Source organism: Stylophora pistillata, chromosome 4 (genome assembly GCF_964205215.1).
Source record: "Stylophora pistillata chromosome 4, jaStyPist1.2, whole genome shotgun sequence".
Taxonomy (NCBI): Eukaryota; Metazoa; Cnidaria; class Anthozoa; order Scleractinia; family Pocilloporidae; genus Stylophora; species Stylophora pistillata.
In genome coordinates, this window is record NC_142522.1 from 4,414,652 (window position 1) to 4,429,929 (window position 15,278).

Sequence of the window (15,278 nt, forward strand, 5' to 3'; positions counted from 1 at the left end):
ACACATACAAGGAAGTAGCATTGCTTTCTTAGAACAACAGTCTTCTAACCAACTGTGAGTCACTTTCAGAGACTGAGGAAAAAGAAGATTTTCTTTTCTTCGTAGTTTCCAACACTTTTCAGTATTTGCCAGATATAATAATAATAATAATAATAATAATAATAATAATAATAATAAAATATTTATATAGCGCCTATCCTTTTCCTAGATAAGTTTAGATAAATCGACTAAACTGTTGCAGAACCAAATAGCCAACCTTATTTGATGTTTTCCTTTCTTTTTTTCTTTTTTGCTTCCTGAACTTTCTGGACATCCATGTATTTTGAACTTACGCTTGAAGCTTTCCTAATGAAAGAGAAAACAAGAAAGTTGTTTTGAATGCATGTACACCGGTGTACACCTACATTAGGGATAATTATTTTCAATGCAAGTGAGTAATGTCATTATTACATATTAGATTTACTATGAAAAGTCTGATTTGTCGATAGCTTACAGTCAATATACAATAGGGTGTGAAGTTGACATGATAACCTAATGTCTGCAGCAGATATTGGGTTATCATATTAAGTGCAAAGTCTGCATGCCTAGTTTCCAAACCCCTCTTCCGTGTAGCATTCTCCAACTTTTGCAAACTCAGAGAAAAGTGTCCTCTTTTGCGGATTGTTTAAAAATGTATATTAAAACGATTATTAAATCCGGTTTTCGCATGATATCATGAATTAATGGTCAAACCTCTTGTTTGTGTTCTCTGCCCCTGCCTTCGGCATCAGCAGATAACTCAGACCTCGGCGTTGATAATTCAGGATATCATGCTCAACCTTATCCAAGAATCGCTTGATATTAGAGTCTGAAGTCTAGATCATAGCAATCACATTCTACAATGGATATTAAGCTTAGCTCGTTGTCTACTGCATGAAATGACTAGGGGGCGTAAACTTACCCCGTTTAATTTGTTGAGATGCTAATGAATATCAGGTTACCAGAAAGTATTATGTCAGATTTCTCTGATAATACAAATAACAGCAACTTCTGTCTCTAAATAAAGGATGGGAATCAATTCTCTGATGTCCAGAAGACAGGATTCCACGTTACACGTAAAACGGTTTGAGGATTACCCTCTCTTTTAATTGGCTGGATTGAGGGGAAATAACGAGCGCGTTTTAAGTTAACTTAATGCCGCAACATTGTAAACACAAAATTTGTGCCGTCAGTATGACAGATCCATATAAAAATGAAGAGCGAGTAAAATAAGGAATTAAGCGATAAGTGCAGCAATAGTAACGAATTTCTCGGCATTTATGTTTAAGGCACGATCAAAAAACTGTCATGGCGGCTGCCATTGAGGATTTGTGTCACACCGTACTAAGTGATCTTGCCCTCCACTCTTACATTCGATTTTATAAATTACATTTCCCTCGGGCAACTATGAACCGAAAGCATGAACGTTGCATGTTCATCCAAAATATATCTGTACAAAGGTTATTTACCTGAAGAAACGTCTTGGAAAAGTTGAAGTCATGAATCCTCGACGTCGAATCTTAACCATTCGATTCAGCAGAAGAAACACTCGCCGGCCTTGACAAAACTGACAATATCCAAGGTAATAAGGTCAAAATAATGTGTTTCTTGAATCCATAAAAGTTGGAAAGACGCTGAAATTTCTTGTAATTCGTAAGCTCTTTACACGTGCAAGAGCAAGCGCAGCTATGAATATTAATTTGAGAACTACTTGTAATTCAAATGAGTTTTCCCACTTTAAAAGGCGGTTTCAAAACAATCGACACTGAGCTCTCCGGTCAGCCTCTTGTTGTATTAAAAAACGAAGTAGGATGTCAAGCTTGAGGGCTGATTTTGAACTAAGCGAGGTTCAATGTGGAGGTGCAACTATTCTTCCCTGAATTTTAAAAATTTTAGACGATTTCGAACTTAAAGAAAATTTTTTTTCGGCGGGGTCTCTATCAACCGCACCCATTCAGTTTAGAAATCTCTTTTTCTTTATTTTGCTGAGATTTAGCAGTTTTGTTTAGGGAAATCAGAGAATGAGAGAAATCAGATTTGCGATAAGTCGGTAACTAAGACTTTTAAATTTTAAAGATGCCATGTATCTACCTAAAAGCCAAAGTCAGTCATTTTATAATGGTTTGTTGGGTGGGGTCATGATTAGATACACGATCCCACAGGCATATAGTGCTCGTTTTCTGATCGTGTTGTAAATAAAGGATTTTACTTTACTTTACTTCACTTCAACAGAGTAAGCTACTCGTAACTAACGAGCATCTGCATGCATATGCTCTGTTAAAGTGTACCGTCTTAAAATATTTAGCGAAACACAACCCAAGGAACCTTTAAACAAATATAACAGAGAGACTGCGAGAACTTAAATCTTGAACCGTAATTTATCTTGAATTCACTTTGGATATCAAATTTTCGACGCTCGTTGCTTTTGAACCATACAACATACCCCGTACTGTTCCACGTCAACATGGTGCTTCCGCTACCTGAAAATAATCAAATATTTTCGCGGGCGAAGAGACGCTGCTTCAGCGCTACATAGAACTAAATCAACCATAACTGAATCTGTGATAAATCTTACAACATAATTCAGGCTATAATTATTCACTTTTCACGTTTTAATGCAACCTTCTTTCTAGCTGGCTAATATCGTTTCATAGCGCAATTTGTGTCATAAATATTTGGTTGTGAAGGTGTTGTCTGATCGTCCGGGTGAGTGTAGTCCTGAGAAGGACTGTTGTCGGTGGCAGTGACTGACGTTTCGACAACCTGTGCGGAAGTCATCATCAGAGTCAAGTGAGTGATTGTTGTCAGTAGAATGTTCTTATTCCAGTTCGTGTGAAATGATCGGTTGGTTTTGCCGTGATGTTATTGGCTGTAAGACTCAAGTGACGTAAGTCGTTCGTGATTGGTCTGTTTCGGTCTGTCGGTAAAGCTAGGTTGTTCTTTTTCGGTCGTTTGTGATGTTTATGTCGTGAATGAGTCGTTTGTATGGGGCGGGTAGTTGTTGACATCTGTTTAGGGGAGTCTGTTCTAAGTTAGTAAACCAGCTTTCCAGAGTCAGTCGTTGAAAATAGTCAGTGCTGTAGGTTAGGCATTGCGCAGAGTCCCAGTCAATGTTGTGGTTGGTAAGTCGATGGTGTTCAGCAATGTGATTGCTGACATCACCTTTCCTCGTCGCCCGTCTGTGTTCAGTCAGTCTTGTTGTGAGGTTTCTGCCAGTCTCACCGATGTAGGAGGCTTGGCAGTCGGAACAATTGATCTTATAAATCGTTCCCTGTCTGTTCCTCGGTTCGTCTTTGTCTTTAACGTTGGTTAGTAACTGACGTAGTGTGGTGATGTTTTTTGGTTTGTGGGCGACGCGGATATTGAAGGGTAGTAAGATGCGCGAGATGTTTTCAGACATACCTTTTATGTACGGTATGGTTGCTGTAGTCGTAGGGGTTGCGGTGTCGTTTGTTTCGGTAGTGGTAGTGGGTCGGTGAGTGTTTCGTCGGATGAAGTCGTTGTTGTAGTTGTTCTTCGTAAAAACACGGTGAAGGTATTTGTTCTCGTCGGATAAGCTGTCTGTCGAGTCACATACTAGTTGTCATAGAAGAAACGTCGACAAAAAAGGATGAGGAAGAATTTCAATGACATGTGCTGATCCTTGTACTTCAGAGGGCTTCGCAAAAATAACAAGGGCAATACCCAAACCAAATAAAGAAGAGAAATGCCAAACAGGCAACCCAAGCGAGTTATTAACTAATCTCATGTTCAAACCCCACAAGGTCTCCATGCCCCGTAGTTGTAAGATTGTGAAGCAAACAAACAAGTAAAGAACCTCGTGATTGGGGGAAACAAATATTTGAAGTAAAAAAGAGTGGCAGCCAAGGGATATAACAATAAAAGAAGTGTTTTGGGGGCTTGCCAACATGCCTTGGCGTAAAGGCTCGGTGAAACCCTTCCCAATAAAATTCAGTGCTCCACAATTGAGGTAGAAGTGTTGAATGTGGGGTCAAGTTTGTTTACTATAATTTCACGTCATCCCAATGTGAAGATTGAATGGCCCAACAAGTAGCTTTTTCGCAAATTTATTATCAGAGAACAGATATCAATGTGTACATTCAGTTGCGCTTTCTGCGTGTACGATTCTTCTGCACACCTGTGCCAGTCCTTTGGCTGCGGAGGATGGCACATGCCCTCCTGACCGCTGCATCCTCCAGATCCTGTCGGTAATAGTTCTTGCCACACAAGTTCTTGATGGTCTTGATGGTGCGACGGGAGTCACGAGCCAAAGTCACCTTGGATGTAACCTTAGAGGGCTTGTTAGCATCTGCAAGAAAACAATTACCAATAAACCGAACTCCTGTAACTAGCATTAGTTACTTCCCAATAAACTGACAGTAAACACTAAATGAATATGGTAAAAAATTATGTACGTTGTGAAGTTGGTGATATACTTCAGCTGGATCACAGGTATGCTGTCAAATCATATTTCATTAACATTCACATTGCACAAAACATTTTGGAAACCCAACTGATGGGACAAGTTGTTGAACTCCAGATCACTGGACAGTAAACAAATCCAGCTAATTGCTAAAGTCATGCCCATTACTCAGCTTCTATAATCTAAGTACAGCTGCACATACAGCGTATGATACAATAATATATAAACAAGGCCCCAACAATTGCTGTATGGTCAAACATGAATGTGCTACTAAACTACAGCAATTGTAAGCCAAAGCCAAGTCATTTATTCTTTACTTTTCTTTCCTTTGTAATGGTGGATATACAAATAAAGTGGAAATTGAATATGCAAAATTTGCAGCATGAGCACAGCCATAGGGGCCTAGGGAGATAATACATCTTGTTAAAAACAGCAGACCCAAATTTTTTTACATTTGGGCGAATGTTTGTGGGAGCGACAACTAATTTTGTGCCAGACAAGTACTGCAGAAAAACCAAATAATCAAAACTGCAACTGCTAGCGACTCTCTTTCTTGAGAATTTACTCATTTTTAGCAGGGTGCAAATTCAGTATCAAGTTTACAATGTATTTAGCAACCTGAGTATAATCACTGCATATTCTAATTATATTCTGCACAGTATATTCATGAGTTCACCATAAAGTCAATTTCAGTTTACAACTACGTGGCTTAATCATGTTCACTATGATTTTAGTATTTCCCGGCTCTTGGGTATCGCATGCATGTACAGTATATAACTGATACTTGAACCTTTAACTATCAACATTACTAAATGTTATGAAAGAAAGCATCACATAGAAGATGAAAGCATCACTTCAACTTACACTTCTTCTTCTTGATGGTGAGGACCACACCTTTGCCAGAAGGTTCAGGAGTAACTCCAATGGACTGAAATGTGATAAGAGCATATTCAGAAATGCACTTGCATGCAATATTATTCTACTAAATAAATAAATTCCACTTAAAAACTCCTTCCTACTAGAAAATTACTGCTTAGTCCTCTTTCCGTTTCTGCATTCCATATATATGCTGGGAAATGTAATTTAAATTGTGTCAATACTCAGATATACCACTAATGCATTTATTACTCATACAATGCTGGATTGAAAAACAGTCAAACCTGTACAGAGTGGTCACTCACAGAGAATGGCAGGTTGACTGTTGAATACAGGTTGACTACTTAATTATGGTTCCAAAGAATAGGGGTGACATAAAAAACAATAGCAAAGGCCATTTTATACCATAATTGACTTTTTAATGTACAAAAACTTCACTTGAAAATAGTACTAACTTTGTTTTTGGGAGAGAAAGATATATGACATTTTACTTGAGAGATTACATGTATTTTGATGTTATATATGAAAAGTTCCACTTCATGTGACTGCTTAATACAGGTGGAGAACAATACAAACAGGCTGTAGGGACTCACTCAAAGGTGATTGCAACCACTTAATAGAGGTGACAACTTGATAAAGAAGCGATTAGTGATTATGCAGTAATAAAGAAGAAACAAATTAGGGACTTTGATGACCAACTGCTTTTCATTCCACTAATTTATTCATGTTTTTCTCATTGCCATGTTCCCACCAATAACGTAGCTCCATTTTCAGCCTTTAAAAGCACACACAACCCACAATTCCTTTATTTGCTCCGACGAAGGGCTAATGCTCGAAATGTCAGCTTTTCTAATCGCTACGGTGGCCAATTTACCATTTCAACTTTGTTGATATATCCAAATTATTTCGTTATTCCCACCGACGTAGCCCCAAACAGTTTCTTTAGAAACTATCAGCCTTTATTCAACAGCTAGATAGTTGGTGATCATTTCCTTTATTCCCCTGACCTTACTGTGTGATTTGGGGGACTGAAGGTAGGGAGAAATTAGATGCCTGTCACCATTAAGAGTCAAAAGGTTGCTCGAGTGATTTCATAATGTTAAGATAGCAAACTAAATTGTACACACAACTATACCTTTTTGTTCACCAATCCACAATGTTTGAACCCATTCCTTCCAGTAAGGTTCAGTGGTTCCTAACAATAAATAATCAGGTAACTCATGATCATCATGCTGTGATAAAGTTAATTAATGCAAGCATAATTCCCATCAACTCTTTACCGTGGCCAATTTTCACTATCAACTAAGTTGATAAAACCAAAGTATCCTGTCACACCCTCATCAATGCAGTATCACCATTTCTTTAAAAACTTACCCCCTTAACACAAGCATTTAACTACCTTTTTTTTAATCTACAACAAATTGTTTGGCTTCAAATTATACCTTTGTAAATGTGGTTCCCTGATTTTTCAACAGGAAACAGGAGTGTTTCCTTATCATCATCCATTGCAAGTCGGCAGACATTTTCCTGTCCAGAGTAAAAAAAAATAATTTTCTCTCAGTTAATTTGGTAAAAAGAAGCACAGGGCATGACAAACTTTCCACTCGTAAAAACAAACTTCAAAATAAAATTTCCCAACTTTGCACCATGCTTAAATAAAACTTGTTAACATATACCCGTGTCATCTATTTTGCACATTGAGGGTGGACCCTTCCATTAGAAGACACACTGGTAGCATGTTAATCAGAGAAGGGAGAACATTTACAACAAAGAATCTTATAACTGTATCTCTAAGGCTTACACAATATTTCATTCTGAGAGGAAGATTATTTTCCTGATACCAAATAACATGCAGCTGTTGCTCAAGGAGTCATATTAAGCATTTAGAAAGTTGATAACTGGTTGCAATGGACTCTCCAAAGTCCCTACACTGTTCATTTTTCTTTAAATAAAATAGCTCCAAAGCAGTGGTACAAATATGCTCTCTCTAATTATTTAAATTCTACAAAATTATCGAAATACTCCCCGTTCTCTCAACGAGGCAGTCTAAATTCTAGATGGGTATCTTCAGTGGTTTTCCATTCAAGAAAAAATAGATCAAACGACTTCTCCTACGTTTTCAATACGATATGAATTCATTCTTCAAGCACAAGAACTTCGATAAAAGCCTTGCTTCAGAAGTTTCACTTTGAGTTTGAGTTAATTCCTGAATAGTAGGATCAAGTTCCCTCGTCAGAATTTGAGGAGGAAGATAGAGAAAACCTGGAAACTAAAATAGAGGAGTTTTATGCACAGAAACTTCCAAATGTCAGCAGTATCTAAGCGAAATAAAACTGAGAGTAAATTCGTAAACGAATAGTACAAAGTCGAAAGAAAAAGCAGGACTTTGTCACAAGAAACGGAAGATCAACGCGTAGGGATGCACTTAAATCTAAATTTAAGAAAATTTTTTAGTTTTTAATCGAGTTCCATAGATCGGAGGAGATATGAAAACCTGTAAAAACGCCAAAAAATCTACTAAGAATTTCGCCTTACCACTCAGAAATGGCGACCACGAGAGAGAGAAAGATAAAAGCGCATGTTCCAAACAGTGCAGGGGGTCCTACAGAGCCCCAGGCTCTCACGGCCTATTTGGTTCCAACATGGCGGACACAGCTGATCGAATATAAGCAAACTTCTGTCGAGAAAGTATTGGGAGTTTCGGGATGGGAAGAACCGTTATTATCGAAGAATGTGTTGAAAATTATATATCTTCTCTTTACGGTAGCCATAAATGGCAAATCGGTCTGATAGTCGGACAGGTAAAGTTAAACTGGATACCCTTAGCTAACTCGGGCTCATAATTTCGTCTTTTCGGTGCAAGTTTTATTTAAGCGTCCGTTCCTTTCTCAGCTTTCTTCTCAAAGAGACTATATCCTTCATTTGGCCCGGACACCAGACCAGTCAGGAAATTCAGGTATAGATTTAACATCTAGGATCGACGATTTTTTCCAATACTGGGCTTTAAGTGGAAGCTCCCAAATTACCTTTTTTAGTTGTAAATTAACTGGTGTACTGTAACCACTGGAAGACTGTGCCTAGTATGGTCTTTCCGTTCTATTGCCTTTACATTACTTTGCTTTATAAAATAATAAATTACAGACGGAAGTGGTGAGACAGCCGCTTTAGATGACATTGAAAACAGCTGGATCATAGAACACGCTCATCAGGTAAATGCGTGAATATTTTTTTTAGTTGTTGATTAGATTTTCCCAATTTTTGCACCCTCCATATTTCTCTTTCCCTCCTCTTTCCCTCTTCTTTCCCTCACCACTGTTATAAACTGTAAGAGGTAATCCATCAGCAGTTAAATAAACAACATGTTTGGTTTATTTTGACAGGTATCAAGAATGCTGACTGGAGGCTTAGATGTGATTGGAGTTTTTGCTTTTGGCCCCATGGACATGCTTACCAAATCCCAGGCAAAGCTTCGTCAACTTCTGTTCTCCATTCAGAAGACTGTACAACAAAAATCAGCATCATATTTTGATGACCTCATTCACAGCAGAATCTTGCTCCAAATTTGTTCAGAAACTAAAAAGTATCCTTTTTTGCATTATAATGGATAAGAATTAATTACACTGATTAGTTTGTATGACGATCTTCATTAAGCATTTCCACTTGAACTTTAAAACTTTTCATCAACTTTCTAATTTAAATTTCTAACATTTATTTTAATTTTCGTTTTCTCTTCTATCTCTTTTGTGACAGACATGATATGGAACTTGTTCCACCTGATAGTTTGTGCACAAGAAACTGACCCTGACTGTACGTGCATGTTTTTTTTCTTGGGATAGAACTTTTTGGGTCCCAGTGAACAGTTAGGGAAATCTGATGTGATACTGGGAATGACTTATTCTGTTTCACTCATTTCCACTAATCATGAGTCTAATGCATGCTGCATTCCTGGTGACTTCTTGTTACAGAAATCTAATTAAGGTCTAGTATTGGTAATAGCTGGTTTTGTATGTCCATCTCATTTGGTATACATGAGGCTTTTCCTTGACACATTTGCTTTTAGAATTACTTGTAGGACAATTGATGTATCTGATCAGCAGGTGGGTGTTAACAATTCAGATGAACCCCATATTATTAGTCTATAATATAATCAACATGTTCATGTTATCATTCTTTTGTTTATTTGTTTGTTTTGTTACCATCTTAGAAATATCAGCTTACTTATTTGTCTTGTTGCAGGCCACACCAAATCCAGCTGAAGTAAAATATCAGTCATTTTCCCCAAAGTGGATAAAACTGGAGACATCCGTGTCATTAACTAATGGATGCTTTGATGTTCCAAGGAAACTTAAGACTTCAAGTCTTCACAAGCAAATAATGGTATGAAATCAGTAGATTAAAAGACAGACCCATATGGCAGCCCTTTCTGTTATAGCATTGAAACATCTAAGTCTAGAGTTAACTTGGGTGAGGGTCAGTAGACCTGACTCACCTAGCTTCCTTCCAATCACCTTCTCCCTTTCAGGTTTTTGATTGAGAACAGCTGTGGTAGAAGAATAATACAAACTAATAGGAGAGACTGGTTTACTCATCTGAATAAATTTTGGGAGAAAATTGTGCAAAATCACAGGGGAATTTTCAAATCTTTAATGCCAAATAAACACCCAGCCTTTTGCAAATCAGATGCTCTAACTTGAGTCAAATTCTGTTTCAATTGGCTAAAACTGACTGATTACTAGAGGGAAACAAATGTTATTGTAGAGGCGAAAACTTAATTGATGAATGAACCTCATGTATCTTTACAATTTACTCTAATTAAACACAGCTATTCATAAATCAGAGCTGATTTGGAAGGGAAATGTTTACTGCAACCTTTAAAGGAATTCAGTTTTTTATGTCATCTTTTCCAATGATCTTAACTTTTTCTCTGATTACCAAAATTGTCTGAGTGTACTATAAGCATTGTTGTTAATTTTGTGTCAATCATGTCTTCAGGGTAGCATTCACAAGAAATTGCAGAGTTTATCTAGTGCCTTGTGCACCGTAAATGGAGAGCTTTATGCTGATGATCAGACCCTTGTATCAGGAGGAAAGTCAGGAAGATCCAGCCAAGCTAGTTCTAAATCTACACAGACATTTAAAATTGACCTATTTACAGATGAGGTACCAGAGCATTACAACAGTGCAGTTAGACATGTATTCAGTTCATTAGCTTTATATGTACAGGTTGTTAAGTTCCAAACTTAATGGGAGGATGCTGTGTTATACAAAACAATTATTATTCAGCTCTGTACTGTTTCAGTTGCTAAAAAATCTTGGTTGAAGCAGTGTTTGAGAATGGAGACCACATGTACAGTTATGTTGACCAATATATTGATTATCGTCCATGGCTCATCTGGTGGTAACTCCCTGTCTGCTATTTCCGGATCAAAGTGGAATTTTGTGGAGGGGGGGGGGACAGGTGAAGGGGCAGGGGGTGGGCAGCTGGAGATCTCAGAGAAAACAAAATGGGCAAAGATGGTTTATCAACCAAAACCTCTATCCACATTTACTTCACCTCAGGGAATCCCATTTCAGGCACACAGGTGTGAGTTACTGGTGAGGGTTCTCCCACCACAGAACTGACAAGGCCTGCACCCAAAACAGCTGCGAGCTGTTACTTATGTTTTCTTTATTTTCTCTTTCCAGCCCTGCAGCACTATAGAGTCAGTGGAGGTAGAAACTGCAGCTTCTATAAGCATCAGTGGCTCAATGAGTTGTCGAGCCTATATGCATCAGAAAGCCACTGCAGGGGAGGCCGTACAGGTACAGTGTTAGATCCAGGGGAGGGTCTGTGAGACTGGTGGTTTTTTTTTTTACCACATGTTGTAAAGAAAAAATTCTTGCAATGAAAGGATCCCATACTATTTCTCAATATAAACTATCTGAAATGTGCTTGTCTTGAAATATTTCATGGCTTACTTAGACTGTGCTGTAAATCAAAATTTCCCAGCTTTTTAAATCAAAGTTTAACCCACCCTCCCACCCCTCCTTCACCTAATCAAAGATTCCTGGACCCGCATGTGAGGTACACCGTGAGCTGTGTTGTACAGTGTTTGTTGAAACATAATTATTTCTCATAAGTTATGAGTTAATGTTTTCAACCTCGATCTCAATCGTAAAAATGGCACACTGATGTCATTGTAATAGTGTGAATCATATTGACTTATCACTTGTTATTGATTAAAAATAAAATACACTTTCTGTTGCTGAATGTGGCTTAGATAACGCTAATTCATGTCTTAGACCTTAAAGCCTTTGTGAGTTATATCGTAATTGCATTTATTATCCAAATGTACTCCAGAAATATCTGCAAAATCTACTCATACTGAAATAACAATTTGGGGTGTTGGATGATAAATCTCTTATTAAACATTTTGTTGTGTACAGTAGTATTGCTGAGTATTTTTACGAGTTTGTATTTTGACTCGCCCTACGGGCACAACTCGTAAAATACTCAGCGATACTACATAAAAAAATGTCTAATAAGATAAATGTATTTCATCCCAATCCTTTTAGAGCATATTCAGTTTTGGCAACATATCCTTGTAGTAACAGAATCATGATTTAGGTAATTTTGGTTTATCTACTGAGTTGATAATGTAATTTTGCCACCGTAAAGAGTTTCAAATCTGACGTTTCAAGCGTTAGCCCTTAGCTCGAAACGTCAGCTTTTAAACTCTTTACGGTGGCCAATCAACGCAGTTGATAAAATCCAAATTACCTTGTTATTCCCATCGATGCAGTTCTTTAGAAACTTACCCCCTTTGGAATTTATTTTTTTTGTATCAGTTTGTTTTATTGAGTTTTTCCTTGTTTGTGTGCATATTTTAGGCTTTAAAGTATGATGCCATTCGCTCTTTCCTGGCACGTTGTGAAGTTTTATGTGAGGATGTTATGGACAATCAAGAGGAGAAACCAAACAGTGGTAATTTAGGGTGCTGTTCTTCAATATAGCTATAAAAAAAAATTCTTTTTTTTTTCCTTAAATATTCCACAGCTCTCTCTAATTAACAAATGGTAAACACCACAGCGTACACTATTGAGTTATGGATGCACGCGGGAGGTTGCTAAGCACGAAAGAAGCGTAAGAGTCGCTCGAGGCGACAGCCGAGAGCGACTCTAGCTTCTTGAGTGCTTAGCAAACCTCCTAAGTGCATCCATAACTCAATAGTGTACGCTGTGGTGTTTACCATTTGTTTTATAACATAACATTGATACATTGTAGCTAAAGAGTTCCCGTTTATTTAACAAATCTTACGCGACCAGAAAAAACAAGCGCGCGCGGAAAAATAGTCTTTGCATTTGCTCACGTCAGCAGCGTACACCCATGGGGCAAATGGGGGACGCTAAATTGACCAATCAGAGCGCGCGCTTTACTTTGGTTATGTTATAAATCTCACTGATCGACTGAACCATCGATGAAGTCTTTTCAAGATGGTAGAAGTTAAAAATAATGTCATTTGCTTAACTACTAGCGTGGGATAAAGAAAATAAAAAGTTACCCACTAGGAACTGAATCTCAGACCTACGGATTTCGCTCTCGATTGTTGTTCCCCAGAGCTAAAGAGATCTCTGTGGGTGAGTTAAGCCATGATCAGATTCATAGCTCTATGAAACAGCGATTATGATAATGCTGGGATCTGCTCAGTCGAAAGCGTTTTGCGAGTTAATAGGACGTGAGGATTGTAATTTTTTCACCGTTCAGATGCGCCATCTTTCCGTCATATTCTATTGAGGAAGTTGTTACCCTTCCATTTGTGAGAATGATCTAGTCTTCCGTTTTTTGTGTTTAATTTGTTTTGTCGCCCTAATAGTACTAGAACTATACAAGACTTCAACCTTATCTTTTTGTCTTACACTTTAAACCCGTATGTATTCGTGAAGTTATATTAATTTTGTAGTTTCTTTTTTTAATACGAGATGAATACAAGATGCTTCTATTTTTTGTATAATGAATTAGTCTGTAACGGACGTGGCTCCTTCGTATCACTGAAAATAGAAAACAAACCTGTCAGTTTTAAGTAATATGTGAGATAAAAGACGTTCAGTTAGTGGTTCAGATCATCGTTTTTTCTTTTGTTTTTTGGGTTTTTTTTTTTTTTTTTCTTTTTTTTAGAACGGTCTTCAACGTGGACATCTCCTCAAAGAGTGTTTGTCCCTCTTGGCTCAGGACCCGTCACAGTTTGTGATTATGTGTTTAAGGACGAAACATTGAAGGTAATTGCCTAAGTGAATAAATAGTGTGCTTTAACTTTTCACTGGCCTTAAAAATGGAAAAATGGGTGAGATTTCCGAGTCGAACTGGGTCGCGGTCTTGTAGAGTTGGAACCTCTATCTTCTACACTGAAAGTGTCAAACTGTCAAATAGGATAATCCAAAGACAACACTTTTTCCCAGTTTTCTTTATTTCAATGTGCTCATTTCATGATAAACTGCTGCTGATTTGCGAGACTTTCTAATCCTTGTTTGTGTCAGTAATACATTTTCTCTAAAATGATCATGGCGAATGACTTTGCTTTTTTTGTTTATTTTTTTTTTCTTCTTTTTCTAAGGAATCCAAAGAAAGAATCGCAGAGCTCTTAGGTATTGAACCCAAAGAAGAGGACTTTGAATGCAGCGAGGAATTCCCCGGTAAATTACATAACAATTGCGTTCTTTGCTCTTTTCTTTCTTCTGATCGAAAGTGCAACTTGATTTCTTCCATTAAAAAAGAAAACAGATTGCAGAAAAAAGGCATAGTTTGTTTTTTCATGCTGTTGTGAGATTTTCCTTGCTAGTTTTATTGTGAACTTAACAGATGTCCAGACGGTGGGAAGTTTGGTTGAAGAAATGGAAACTGAGGACAATGAAGAAATTACAGAAAGCGAGGAAATTCAACAAGGACTTGGAAGACGTGTAATAGGTCAGTATTAGAAGCATGTAACATACTGGTTAGTATCTTTAGGGCAAACAACGAGATTGGAACTGAAGGGAGAGGAGGTGAAATACGTTCCGTCGACGACTGCATGTTCCATACTGACATTACATCGATAACAGTACACAATAAAGGATCTCTTGGTATTTTGTCAGCTTAGAAAAGTTTATCATTGTTCCCCGTACAAGTTGCCACGCGCCAAACAAAGCAACGTCACGCGCGACATAGCATTCTATTCAAGCACACTCGGAAACGTTGAATCTCAGCACATTCCTGATATTCAGCGGCCTACTGTGTAAAAAAGTTATTGTCAGCTTCAGAGCCAGAATTTAAAGTTGAAAAACTTTTTATCGACAGGTGCCGTTGTTGGAGTCGTTGTTGCAGTCGTGGCAGCTGGAGTAACTTTTCTTTGGGGCGAAAACACAGGATGAAACAAAACCCAAAGTAATGTTGATTGATAGTATTTCGAATTACATTAAATTAAAATCAAGCTCTACACTCTGAAAGTTGGTTTCTTCTCAGTGTTGGTTTGAGCTCAATTCCATTTACCTTCCCTCCTGAACATACCATGGTACGCCTGACTTAACTATAAAGACACCTTTCTTGTTTTCATTTCGGGCGTGAAAAAGTGGATAGTGGCTCACGAAATCACCGTGGCCTTTTTCGAGTCAACTTGAGAAAAATCAGCCGAGATATCCTGGTACGAGGCCTCTACTAGACTCTTCTTTACTGACAGATAACCTAGCAGTGCAAAATGATTCTTTCGCGGGAAAGGGTTCGAGGATCTCAATTTTTTTTTTTTTTTTTTAACAATAGCACCTCTTTTCAATCACAAAAATTCCCTCACGACGAGTCATTTATGTAACATTGCTGGATTCAAACAGTTACGAGGAAAACCAACGATGCCCACGTCAAAGCATAAGTGGATAGCTCGGCACAATTATTTTTACTTAAAGCCCGTAAGAATCTTTTTACAGGAATGAGGAGTGGATCTTATCTGAGTATGGG

The 15,278-nt window shown here is 37.8% G+C and overlaps 2 protein-coding genes across 2 annotated transcripts; one reads left to right on the forward strand and one right to left on the reverse strand.

Moving 5' to 3' along the window:
• Positions 1–4,069: 4,069 nt before the first annotated feature.
• On the reverse strand, positions 4,070–7,907 carry LOC111327096 (large ribosomal subunit protein eL28). The gene is made up of 5 exons (XM_088756398.1): positions 7,853–7,907; positions 6,760–6,844; positions 6,453–6,512; positions 5,306–5,369; positions 4,070–4,327 (listed from the first exon to the last, which is right to left on the reverse strand). The coding sequence occupies exons 2-5, from the start codon at positions 6,838–6,840 to the stop codon at positions 4,119–4,121; spliced, it is 414 nt and encodes a 137-aa protein (XP_088612524.1). The 5' UTR covers positions 6,841–6,844; positions 7,853–7,907; the 3' UTR covers positions 4,070–4,118.
• Positions 7,908–7,931: 24 nt separating this feature from the next.
• On the forward strand, positions 7,932–14,776 carry LOC111327058 (protein odr-4 homolog). Its single transcript, XM_022931148.2, has 13 exons — positions 7,932–8,118; positions 8,210–8,273; positions 8,459–8,526; positions 8,698–8,897; positions 9,378–9,414; positions 9,554–9,694; positions 10,310–10,477; positions 11,003–11,119; positions 12,188–12,281; positions 13,473–13,573; positions 13,909–13,987; positions 14,154–14,258; positions 14,628–14,776. Exons 1-13 carry the CDS (start codon positions 8,023–8,025, stop codon positions 14,699–14,701), a joined length of 1,344 nt encoding a protein of 447 aa, XP_022786883.2. The 5' UTR covers positions 7,932–8,022; the 3' UTR covers positions 14,702–14,776.
• Positions 14,777–15,278: the final 502 nt, after the last annotated feature.